The sequence below is a fragment of the Chaetura pelagica genome, unplaced genomic scaffold (genome assembly GCF_000747805.2).
Source record: "Chaetura pelagica isolate M959 unplaced genomic scaffold, ChaPel_1.0 scaffold107, whole genome shotgun sequence".
NCBI lineage: Eukaryota > Metazoa > Chordata > Aves > Apodiformes > Apodidae > Chaetura > Chaetura pelagica.
In genome coordinates, this window is record NW_009953979.1 from 892,067 (window position 1) to 905,380 (window position 13,314).

At 42.6% G+C, this 13,314-nt stretch overlaps 1 protein-coding gene across 1 annotated transcript in view; it reads left to right on the forward strand.

Moving 5' to 3' along the window:
- Nucleotides 1-1,338: 1,338 nt before the first annotated feature.
- ESCO2 (establishment of sister chromatid cohesion N-acetyltransferase 2) overlaps nt 1,339-13,314 on the forward strand; it is a 17,463-nt gene continuing 5,487 nt past the window's right edge. The window contains exons 1-4 of the mRNA XM_010002215.1: nt 1,339-1,391; nt 2,701-3,140; nt 9,877-9,937; nt 12,779-12,908. Coding sequence (XP_010000517.1) covers nt 1,339-1,391; nt 2,701-3,140; nt 9,877-9,937; nt 12,779-12,908 — 684 coding nt within the window. The remainder of the gene's footprint in view (nt 1,392-2,700; nt 3,141-9,876; nt 9,938-12,778; nt 12,909-13,314) is intronic.

Here is a 13,314-nt window from a genome sequence, read left to right on the forward strand (position 1 = left end):
GGGGAGGGGGCTTCTGGGGGGCGGGTTGGGGACGGTTTTGTTAGATCCCGGTGAGGGGAAGAGTTGTGGGCTGCCAGAGTGAGGGTGTGACTGTGGGGTCTGTTGCGGTACTGCCCTGATGCTGTACTGAGGTGTGGGGCCTGTGGGGTGGAGGGTGATGCAGTGTTGGAGCTTTTCGGGAGGGAGCGGGTGGAGGAGGGGGCTGGGAACTGGGTTATGAACGTTTTGGAAAGGGGTGTGGGTGGCTGGGGCCGGTGGCAGAGATCTGCTCTGCAGGGAGTTGTTTATGGATCCTTAAGTTAATAGTGCAACGTAGAAGGGTTGCTCCCCACACACTGACCTGCACTTTCCTGCTAGCTCTTTGTCCTACCTGCTCCCTATCATCTGTGCTGATATCTTATCTCCCAGGAACCTTCAGGCTCGTTGTTTATGCCCTGTGCTCCCAGAGCATTGCCTGCCTTCTCTTGGCCTTCATTCCTGCCAGCTCTGCTCTATGCTGAGGTTCAGCTAGGCAGCTCCTGGCCTTGTGTCCTTGATGTTCCTGGGCTTGACAACAACTCGTTGTGTCTGGGCTGTCATCGGTCACCACTTCCCCCAAACCAAGAGCACCTTAACATGGGAGGAACTTCCCCCTACTGGCAGATGACTGAATAAATTATTTCCAGCAATTTATGAGTATTTATTGGTCCTCTTGGTGTGAGTATTTATTATTAGTTCTCTTGGATACAGGGTATTTGTTTATTCTGAGGGTAACAGAAAAGTGAATATTGTGCAATAATTATCTCAGACTGGATGGGACAAACTGTTGAGTGTTTAAATAGCTACTGTGTTAATGAAGGCTGAAAAAGTTTATGGTGTTTGGCAAGATGGAAGGTGGGAGAGGAACTCTAAAAGTCTGTTGGGTAAAGAGGTGTCTTGGCTGGAAGGTAAATGCCAGTGTGAAATCCTCAGGGGAATAAACTGACCGTGAATATAGACAGGAGCAAGTAGGTTTCCAGCAATCACGTCAGTGAGGTCTGGGATCAGGAATGTGAGAGATGGAAAATCAAACTTGTTTCTGAGTTAACCTGACTCCCTTTGAGAGAAAATAATTTAGCCTGTGTGTGTCCATGATGGCAGAACTGGACTTGATCTGAGAGGTCCTTCTTGTGTGCTCTTGTTTTAAGGCCAATGCTCAATGGAAGCACAGCCCTGTGTTCTAGTCTCTGTCACACCTGAACTGCTGCCATTCTTCTTCCCAGTCTCCCACCTCCCCTTCCTTCTTTATTTTTGTTTAGTTTGGGGTTTTTTACTGGAAACCAGTGACAAATGTGTCCCTGCAGGCGCTCTGGTGAGGACATGGCGGCCGTGGCCCCACAGAAACGGAGCCGTAGTTCCACGGATACTGAAGGGTATGTTCACTCCTCATGGGTTTTGTTCTAATAAAAGTGCCTGAATTGCTGCACGTGGAATAAAACAGAGAAATCTTTGAGAACTTTTACTGTAAAGCGGGGAAAAATATGAAGATGGTTCTGAGATGCAGGTAGAATCAGCCCACGTTTATTGTTCAGGCACTTCAAACGTTTTTAAATTGTGGCAGTGACCTCTGGCAAGTGCATATCCCTGTACGTGACCTTCAGGCACAGCTGTAGCCCCGAGTAAGTCACAAAACCAGCAGAAACCTAAAAATTGTTTAGAAACTTAAGAAAGAAACCACCTGATATTTGCATTTCTTTGTGGTAAAGCCTCAGTCTTTCCCATTTGCAAATACTTTGATACACAGTGCAGAAATGCCATGCAAATTATCTGAATTGTCTTCTTGTGTTAATGGAAAAATAGTTCCTTAGTTATGGACACCTAAAAAATTATAGATTATTTTTCTCCCCCTAAATCTAGTGGAGGAGAAGCCACTGGCCATGAACAAAAAGCTGAGCCTTACATCCAAGAGAACAACTTGTTGCTCATTCTTTCCTAACTACCAACTGAATAGATGTTTCTCATGCTTGTCCTGTACTTCCCCCACAAAACTATTTCTGTGGTGAGATTGGAGACCAAGAGTGAAGTTTGATTTCTGAATCAGAAGGACAAATTCCTCAGATAAAGTGTAAATAGTCACTGAGAAAATACCTCCCTGACAAGTTATGTTGCACATTCAGCTGTTCCTGCTTGTCCTGAAATGGATTATCTCCTTTTAAACAGGTCCAGAAGATATTAGGGATTTACTGATGAGGTCTGAGGTTCTGAATAGCTGGCAGGGTGAGATTTCGGTGTGGTAGTGTTTCTAAAACTGTTGCAAAATTTTGTGAGATTCCCCCCCAGCTTCAGCAGCCTCACATCTGGGAATCGGGGGTGCACAAGCCTTTTCAGAGGTACCAATCCAAGTTGATAGACTTGGCCTGAACAAAATCAAATTTATTTCTTTTTTTCCCTCCTTAATCAGGAATAGCACTGATCCAGTCATTCCAGAAAGGAGAATGACATGTTCCCAGGTGCTCTAACAAGTTCAGGCAGGAAAATAGATTTGCTATTTAAAAACAAATATGTGGGAATGGTGAGACAGTCTTAAGCCTTTTGATATTTGTGTATTACATTTGGATATTTGTATTTGTCCCAGAGTATATACTTGTACAGGCAACTAGGCTGAGTGGAAGTTAAGTGTAAAACAACTGAAAAAGCTTTCAATACTATATGTGATGTTTTGCTGTGTAATTATTTTTACAGTTCATCCTCAGCTTTTGAGACACCTGTGAAAAAAAGGCTCTCAAGCTTCACTGAGGGTCTAACCCCATGCAAGAAGTCAAGAAATAACTCGTTTGCTTCTCAGATCAAATGGTCATCAAGTTCCAGTGATGAGATGAAAGAAAATGAGGCCATCCTGGTGAAGCCAGCACCGTGGAGGAGGCTGGATGTTTCACCTCTTAAGGCAGCCAGCATTCCCGCAGCCATGCAGAGCGAATCCTCAAGGAAGTTATCCCCAACTCCTGCTTCCTCCTACAAGCCCCTTTTGCCTGTGTTGTCTTTTTATAGCAAGGAAAAGAGATACCTTACGCCTCTGGAGAGGAAGCGGCTGAACGAGAACCTGTCTTTGAGGGAGAGGAACACGGATGAGAATCTCCCTGCTGCCAGCAGGACTGAGAAGATGATCTTCAGCTCCAGCAGGAGTACAAGCTCAAAGCCAACCAAGCATGGAACCAGCTCCAAGCAAGGCAAAGTTGTTCCCAAAACACTTAAGAAGGCAAAAGGAGAGATCTCAGCGGGAAAACCCAGTGTGGAGAAAGAGAATTTGAATTGCCTAATTAAAAAGAAGATGGATTCTCCCTTCAGAGTCCTTAGCATGACAGTTAAACCTGCCCTGAAACTCCAGCTGGGAGCAGCGTTCTTTTCTGCCAAGAAGAAATCACACTCTAAAAAACCGGTTGTAGACACGAAATCTCTCAAAAAAAACCCCCAAACCTCAGCAGAAAAACAAGCACCCGGGACCACCAACAACCACAAAGCCAAGTTCACCTGATGGAAACAAAATCCTGGAGGCAGGTGGTGTGTTGAGAAGTATTTCTGTGCCTCAGAAGAAGGAAAATGAAAACAAGGAGGAATTCACAAGCTGTGCAAATCAAGAGGGAGATTCAGCATATGAAGGAAAAACATCGGCTCAGTATGATGCTTCTAAGTCCTCAGGAGACAGCAATACAGCAAATATGGTGAGTAGAGGTGTCCCCAGGACCCGTGGAGGTGTTCAAGTGACACATGCAAAGCTTGCTGAGCTCTAGTTATTCAGATATATCTGTGGGTTTGACTTAGGAAAACTTTCACAGATTTATTCCTGCTTAATGAAGGGTTGAAACTAGATGATCTTTGAAAGGTCTCTTCCAACCCAACCCATTCTATGATTCTCTAGAACTGGGGTAAACCTCCAGGAAGTTCCCTGCCTGTTGCTAAATCTGTTGCAGTGAAATATTCCATTTGAGAGGGATGAAAGGAAAAGCTTTCTGCATTATTTTTTTCTAAAAGACAATCTAGCTTTTTTTTTTCCCCCTGATACAGAGCAAAGTGGAAAAAAAAAAATTAACTATATTTTTTTTTTTTCTTCTGTTTTAATAAAATACGTAATTACAATTTTTTTTTATTATTTTTTTTTTACACCTCTGCTCTGGAGACAGGCTGAGAGAGTTGGGGTTGTTCAGCCTAGAGGAGAGAAGGCTCCAGGGAGACCTTAGAGCACCTTCCAGTACCTAAAGGGACCCATAAAATAGATGGGGACAGACTTTAGTAGGGCCTGTAGTGACAGGACAAGGGGTGATGTTTGTAAATTAAAGAAGGGAGATTCAGACTAGATAGGAGGAAGAATTATTTTTTTTTTCCTGAGGGTGGTGAGACAATGGCCCAGGTTGCCCAGAGAGGTGGGAGATGCCCCATCCCTGGAAACATTCCAGGTCAGGTTGGATGGGGCTCTGAGCAACCTGATCTAGAATTCCAGACGGGTTTGGGTTGGAAGGGACCTTAAAGATTACCCCCTTCCAACCCCCTGCCATGGGCAGGGACACTTCCCACTAGACCAGGCTGCTCCAAGCCCCATCCAACCTGGCCTTCAACACTGCCAGGGATGGGGCTTCCACAGCTTCTCTGGGCAACCTGGGCCGGTGTCTCACCACCCTCACAGCAAAGAATTTCTTCCTCAGATCTCATCTCAATCTCCCCTCTTTCATCTTGAAGCCATTTCCCCTTGTCCCAGCCCTTGGTCGATTTCTGTAACCTCCTCTGGATGAGGCCATCTAGTTGAAGATGTCCCTACCCAAGCAGGGGATTGGACTAGATGATCTTTAAGGTCCCTTTCTACCCAAAACATCCTGTAATTCTATGTTTAATAAATGTACCAAAGGCCAAGTCCAAGCTTGCTAGGTTTTTTGGCTATCATCAGCCTGCATCCTAACTGTTCTCTCTAGATAACTCCATCTGCAAACATTACCTGTTCAAATCTGAAGAAAGGAGGTGCTTCTCCTGCTGCTGTGCTCTTTGAAGCTAGTTTTGGATTTCCCCATCCATGTGCTTCTCAGCTGGTGAAGTAATTGGACAGAAAAAGCAAAATTACTTACAGAGTGTTTTTATTTAGAGATTCCTCCTGGGTCACAAGGTGTTGCCTGCTGGTACAGCCTGTGCTACCAGGCTTTGCTGTGGGCTGGGATTATTTTATCAGCAGGAACTACGTGTGCTAGTTCTGCAGCTCCCTTCTCCAAGGAAGTTGAGCCCAGCTCCCCTTTTCTCAGGCTTAACAAACCAGTAATGAGTTTTCTGAGCTGCTCTGTGTTTGAAGACCTGTAGCCTTTTGGATATCACTGAAGAGGTATAAAGAGTTCTTATCTGTTGCTGCCTTAGCAGTGAACACCCTTGGGGACAGAAAAGTGTTGGTTTGGGTTATTTTGTGTTTGTTGTTGTGTTTTTTTAAACACACGTTTAATTTTTAAGTATGTTTAGCAGTACTGGGATGGTTAAACTTTGTCATGAGGCTTGATTATATTGCCAATCAGTTAATGCCTGCCAGACCTTGCCATTAATTTTATGGTTTGCCAGAGAATTGTTTCACTTGGGATAAATATTTTGCTTCCTAACATGGGGCATATGTGTGAAAGGGAGAAATTCAATGGCATGAGCACAGCAGGAAAATACCAATTCAGAGCAGGTTTGCCAACTATTTCCTGACAATCCTATTTTGCTGTTGTAGTCTGGCATCTGAAATGTAGGAAAGTAGGAAAAGCCAGTGGAATATTTTCTACTGGGCATTGAAAGGAAGCAGTGAGCAAGATGGGAAGCTGTTTTTATAGGGTTAATGTGTTTTATATTCCTGTGGCTGTTCACTAAAGGGCACTTTATTGTCTCCTTGGTTGACCTGTGCTGTTTTAGGACCTCTCACATTCCTGATTTGATTGTCAATATGTTTTTACAGTGCAGCATTAATAAAACACACACTAGCTTGTGCAAGCTGATCTTGCACGTGCAGTGAAAGAAATAAAAAGCTGGAACGCATTTGATTCTGTGGCAATGGTGATTTTTGTGTTGGCAAACTGCTTGTCAGGTTAACTGGGAAGAGTTGGGTGTTTGAAAAGGAAACTTGGTGACTTTGTTACTGCAAACTGAATAGAGGCCAACTCTGGGCCTGCATCTATCATCATTTTATCTCAGATTCTGCTGGAGACAGTTGCTTTACCTGGCATATGTCAAGAGCTCCTTACAAGTTTGGAAAGCATATACCATTGTATACAAAATAAGTTTTTATGGCAAGAATCAGTTTGAAAACTTTCATTTTAATAGACTTCCAAAAGCTGTGAACATTTGTGGTTGTAGACAGAGAATGAAGCAAAGTCTCAGAGATACTAAGGGGAAGAAATAACACAAACCTCTACAGTTAAGATCTTCAAACCAACCAATAACTTCCATATCCTGCGATAAAACAAAAGCAGGAGCATAAGTGGGTGTTCAGGTGTTGATACTCAAAATCCATTATCATTGTTGTAAGCTGAATTTGGTGTAACTTTGCTAATGGTGAGCTGAGCAGCCTGCTAAGACTACGTTTTATTATTGGAAAATACAGCTATGTGTAACAGTTCATAACATTAATTAATGCTTGTTGTGAAGGTCACTTGAACTATGTGTGATTCTATAGAACTTCATTAACTGGAGGGTTTTGGTTTTGCCCTGGAAAATATTGTCTTCATTTATAGGATGTTGATGAAATGGGTTCTCCAGCCAACCAGTCAGATGATTGCATTATTATTTCAAGCCAGTCTCCACCTAAGGTGAATAAGCAAGGTAAGTTGCTCTGTGACCTTTGTTGCTGTAGGAAAATGAGGCAGAAGTGACTTGGAAAATCTCTTCCTTTACCCACTTTATCCCAGGGGGATCAACCCTGCTGATTTCCCATGATTTCTGGCAACGTAGTGTTTAAATAATAATAATGATGGGGACTCTGCTGTGTCCCTGTTGAATCTGTTTCAGTGTGAAGCACATCATGTCACAACCTGGGTAGGGCAACCTGGGGGTATTCAGACTGGACCCCCTTGCTTTCTAAACTTCTCAGAGAGGAGCCCAGGTGCTGCTGGATCCAACCCTTTGTCTCAGACCTGGGCCTTCCAGGGAGAGTGATTAAAATGTCATGGTCCGAGGAAATGGTCGATTCTGATACCTGCCCCCTCCACCCCTCGGTCATTGTCCTTACCTCAATCGCTGTTCATGCAGCCATTAGCGCTGCCTCCATCCTTTCTGGCAGGCCTTTTGGGATGCAAACGAGAGGGGTTACAATGGGGTTTCAACACCGATTCCAGCAATTACGGGTCCTGAGGGCTGGGCTGGTCCCTCTCACACTGTAAATGTTCTTTTTCTCCTACTATCTAACCTATTTGTGCTTTACTTTACTTTGCTTTACTTAATTCTTTGCTTTATTGCATAGCCCATTCCAGTAAGATTTGGGACGTGATTGTATTGAAAGCATTTCTCTCCATTCTTTTCTCCCTGGACTCTTACTCTTCTTTTACTTTTCCCTTTAAAATCTAGATTTTTAGGCATCTGACTTGTTCATTTATTTGTTTTCTCCAGACTCAGCCATGCCTTTCTCAGTGTGGTGCTCCCAACCACATCTCCATCTCAGTCTCACCAGCACTTACTAGCAGGCAGGGAGTAATTAATTGATTTCACAGTGAACACATACATTTCCACAGGAAACTGTGGTTTTGGATATATCTGTGGTTTGAGGTAGACAACAACCCAAGTGTTTTGCAGACAGCTGCTGCCCAGAGGGTTGATCCCTATCTCTAATTTTTGATCCTTATTTCTTGTTTTGCTTGTTAAGAATAGTGATTCCCCCTATCCTTCTGCTCATTTTCAAGGCAATGCTTTTTAAATTAAACTCTTAATTGCCCCTATGGGCTGGCTTTTACTTACAAAACTATAAGCATATTATTGTTTACTTCTGATGGTCACTGAGGAAACTTCACTTTATGCCTTTTGTTTTGGCAGTGTTATTAACAATAATTATTTGGATAAATATTTTCCCCTGGTCATGTTTGCCCCTTTTCTTATGGTTGGTTTACAGAGACTGTGTTTCCCTACTGACACAAGGCAATTTTCAGAAGTTAATATACTAATTTTAAGACATTATTCTTTCCTCTTTGGGAATAACAAATGACAATGAAAAAAAAAAAAGAAATGTTGCTTAAATCATATTTTAAAGCAAAATAATGTGTTGGCCTCTACCTGCTGCCTCATCTTTCAAGTATGCACTAACATGTGCCAGTATGTTTGCAGAAGTTGAGGTCATGTTATTATTTTTTTCCTAATTTCCTGGTTTCTCCATTTTTCCCTTTTAAAAACAGGCAGCAGTCACTATTCCCAGCAGCCCTGGTTAATTCAGTCCCTGTTAGCCTGAAAAGGTTTAATTTATCCAAGAGTTCCCTTTACATCTTTCCCCAGCTGTGGAAGCTCAGATCTCCTTTAATTGTGTCTCATCAGAACCAATTCTTTTCTTGAGGACTGAAATAACAAGGTGCTGAATGTTCTGTCATCTGAGTTTGAAGTTTCTTCCCTTCTTGGTAGCAGAATCTTCTGGTTTTCCCCTTGCTCTCCTGGTCCAGTGGCCTTACCAGGCAGAGCTCACTTTGCAATGTGTAATTTCTGCTTTCAGTCCTTCACGTCCCTTGATTTCTATTCCAACTGTGATTCCTTGAGTTTCCAGTGAGAGTCCTGGTTTAGCCATGTTTGCCTCTTACTCTGTTTCTCCTGGCACATCTGGTCTTAATCTGTTTCTTGAAGAAACTGCCAGCACTCCTGAGCTTTTCCCCCCTTCCTTTATTCTTGCTTCACATGGGAACTTATTTATCCACTTTTGGAACTTAGTGAGTTCTGTTTTCTTTAAGGTTACCATCTCTCCATCCTTCTTCCTCTTGTTTCTGAGGAATTACATGTTTTCTGTTGCCAGCCACTTTCTGCTGTCTCCAGTTGTGTATAAAAGACTCCCCTTAGTGTGTTTTCCACCTGTTTATAAAGCTGTTGCCATCACATTGCCAAATCCTGCCTGACATTATTTGCCTACTGGGTCCTTTCCCAAGAAGTGCCTTGGCCCTCAAAGATCCTGCATTTCTAGGAAGTCAAAGACTTTATTGGTGTCATCTTCATGACTCCTCAAGATCTTTGCCACTACTGATGTAGAGAATTTTTTTATTGTCCTGTTTCCTAGAAACAACCAATTCATCTTTCTGTTGTTTTTTGGAGGCTGTTAGGGCCTCTATTCTGCATCTATACTTCATGATCCTGTAATTCCTAAGAAGTCTGTACTTGTGAATGCAGTCACAGCACGAGAGCAGAAGGCAGTCTAGTACCTAAACTTCTTATACTTGGGGAAAATCTTTTCCTAACTAATAATTTGCTTGGTTTTGCTTACAAATCTTTGCTCAATTGTCCTAAAACTTGCAGCTCGTGTGCTGTAACTGTAATTTCCCAGCTTCTCTGGGATGAAGAAGCTGTAGGTTCAGGCAGCCTGAGCCAAAGTAATGGAGCATAACAAAACCTTGTGCTTGATTAACGCTCTTAATTAATAGCCAAGGAAATACTAAATTACGGAGGAATTTCTGCTTCACAATTCTGATGGGAAAGCACCAGATAGCCTGTGACATGTCACTTAAGTGGATTGAAGGTGCTTATAGCTGGATAATCACTCATATATGTAACTTTTCTATCCTGCGGCATCAACAGCTTCCCAGTACTCTTAAAAATCTATTTTCTGTAGAGTTCAGTTTCACTCTCCTGTGTAATTTTTGAAGTCTTATTGGTGTTTGAATTTCTGTTTCCATGTATCAATGTGTTCTGCAACTAAAAAGGGTTTTAAACATAAATATTTTCACCTGTCTTTTCCAGCATCTCCTCCAAATGCTGTTGTCTACCCCATATTCACTGCACCCCCCACCAGCAAGAAAAGGTAGGTTCATCTTTCCTAGCTCTCTCCAAGAATGGTCAGAAGTGTCATATCTGCAGAACCACTGGTTTTGTTGGGGGGTTTTTTTGTGTGTGGGATTTTTGTTTTGTTTGTTTTGGGTTTTTTTTCTGGATTGTTTTTTTTTCCTCCTGCAAAAAAGTACTAATTATAAAAACAGTAGCTCAGCTTTTTCCCAATCCTTGTAAGGTTTGGGAGTCTGGGGTTTTATTGTGGAGTTTTATTGGCTTGGCTTTTTTTTTGTTTTAAAGATGCAAGCTGAAAACTTTGTTGGTTTAGGAAGATACTAGCCCGTGAATAAGGAAATTCACACTTGCTTACTGTCTGTAGAACATCTAACTTGTGAATTTGAACATATGATTGAGCTGATTGTTTGGGTGTTTTTAAACTAAAAAGGAAATAATCGTTTTCTCTTAGCTGTTGCTAATGATAAAAATCATTAGAACAAGAGGAACTATTTCAGGATATACTCATCACCAAGAATGGCACAACCTAGGTGGTGTTGGAGCCATCTAGGGGATTTTTATTTATTTATACTACTTTTGTGTTGTCTTTATCTCCATATCGGGAGTGTCCATAACAAGCAGAAACATTCAGCTCAGTCCTTATGTACAGATGGTTCATCAGGGACCTTCACCTCCCATATGCCAGAGACTCTGGACAACTACAAATTTGAATTCGTACCAGAGCTGTCAAAACAAATTGTCTTTACTCTATTTGGCCCATGTTCTTTAAATCTAGTGCCAAACTGATCTCTCTCTGCCATCTGCCTTTTCCATAGTAGCTCTTCCTGTGATAGATTTTTGTAAATTTTACAAAAATGGCTGATGACTTCACTGTTAGCATTTGGGAGGGAAGTATCTGTGTGCTCTGCAGAAATCACCTGAAGTGCAAACATCTGGTACTGCACTGGTCTGGTGTGTTTCGTATTGCACCCTTATTTTTTTTAACCTGAGGAATTTGGGTGTAGCAGCACAGTCAGAAGTTTTGATCTAGGTGTTGAAAACAAGACAGAAGTTATAATAAAAATGGGTGAAAAGGATTATGGGAAGCTACCTGCTTCTTTTCCACTTTCCTGTGTGCACCTGATTGGGTATTTCTTAAGTGTGCTGGGTGATATTTGATACTTGGTGTGATGGGAGTGAAACACCAGCATGTGAAGTTTTTTGATTCTGTAAATAGCATCATCTTTGTCCAATAGAACAAGAGGAAACAGCCTCAAGTTGTGCCAGGGGAGGTTTAGACTGGATATTGGGAACAATTTCTTCCTGGAAAGGGTTGTCAGGCCCTGGCCCAGGCTGCCCAGGGCAGTGGTGGAGTCTCCATCCCTGGAGGGATTTCAAAGCCATGCAGCTGTGGTGCTGTGGGACATGGTTTAGTGGTGGCCTTGGCAGTGCTGGGGTAACGGTTGGACTTGATGACCTGAAAGGTCTTTTCCAACCCAGATGATTCTATGAGACTATTCCATGATTCTATCTTGATAAATTACTTGCAGGCCCTGGGACTCTTTACTTGTAAGGTGTAATTCTACTACCTGATATCTGTGCTTCAGATTAGCTTAATTCTTCAATTCAATTGCTGTCGTATTTGTCAACCTCTAGTAGAAGACAACTTGTTTTCGCACACAAGAACCACAGCTACTCCTCTCTCCCCCACATTGAATCAATTTCTCAATACATTTTGTTAACAATAAAAGTATTCTGAGCCAACTTTACTGTGAACGTAAAAAAAAAACCCCAAGAAAACACAAAACCCAAAACACTTAAAGTTGCTCCTAAAAGAGCCAAAATAAACCTTCCCAAACTTGTCGCGCTACTGTGGTGCTCTGCCGCAGAAGTGTTGAAAGAGTGATCTGACTGCAGTATTTGCTTTGTTTCCTCATGTGGCTTTTCAAATAACTTTCTGTGGTGCAAGTGGAACCTTGGAATGTGTGGAAATCCTGGTGTTTGTGATTAACTGGAAACCAGCCTTGGATTTGCACTTGTCCCTTGGGAAGCTGATGAGCACAAGTTTTTCTACATGAAGTCTTTGCTTTGGAAATTCTCCTTAGAATTCAAATCTATAAAATTGCTTGGTGTATCTCTAAATTAGTTCCATCTTAAGGTTCACTGCATAATAGTTACAATTTCCCGCTTCAAAATGGCTTAAGAAATGTCACCTTAGTCACAGAAGTCTAAAGGTAGGTTAAAAAACCTGTGCAACTAGTAATATTAAATGTGCTTCCCAGTAGTTGATGCACATACGGTAAACTTTATAAATTAATATAAAGCTTCCATGTCTGGATCTGAATCACTGCCCTGTCCTCGTGCCCAACATGCAGTCATATAATCACAGAATTGTTCTGGGTGGAAAAGAGCTTTTAAGATCAAGTCCAACCATTGACCCAGCACTGCCAAGGCCACCACCAAACTGTGTCCCTCAGCACCACAGCTGCATGGCTTTGAAATCCCTCCAGGGATGGGGACTCCATCACTGCCCTGGGCAGCCTGGGCCAGGGCCTGACAACCCTTTCCAGGAAAAAATTGTTCCCAGTGTCCAATCTAAACCTCCCCTGGCACAACTGAAGGCTATTTCCTCTTGTCCCATCACTTATTCCTTGGAAGAAGAAACCAATCCCCACCTCACTCCAACCTCCTTTTAGGCAGTTTCAGAGAGTTTGAAGGTCTCCCTTCAGCCTCCTTTTCTCCAGGCTGAACACCCCCAGTTCCCTCAGCTGCTCCTCATCCCACTTGTGCTCCAGACGCTTTTCCAGCTCTGTTGCCTTCTCTGGACATGCTCTTTTATCTGCAGTGACTAATTTTCATCTCTGTCTGAAATTATTTTCAGGACACAGGCTGTGCTGGATGAACTGACTTCTCCGTTTGGGTCAAGCCCACCTGCAAAACCATCTCACACCTCACAGAAAAGCAAGAAGGGGAAGGAGCTCTGTAAGCGCTCAGGAGATCAGATGATCATTGTAAGGTTCTCCTCGGGGTGTTGCTGGCTTCTTGGGGTGGCTCAGGGGGTAGGAAACAAGAAATATGTCTTGAGGCTAACTGATAAGTAGATTTCCTCACATGTAAACCTGAAACCAACCACACTGTGATTGCTGTAACAGGGCAGTGATTAACATATTTAGAACTAGATGAGGATAGGGTAGTAGCTGGGAAACATTGTTATGGTTTCCCTGGGACTAACGCTTTATTATGGTTTAGATTTCAAAAGAGATTTATGGAACATGATATTAAAAAACACTCAAAGGGAAAGTAAGCCAAGCCTGTATGGATGCTATAGGAGTGCATTTGGCTGGATCATTTTCCTTTCCCACGGCTCCCTGGCCAGAGCAGAGGCAGCCCAGAGCAGTGCAATGGCAGCAGAAAGCA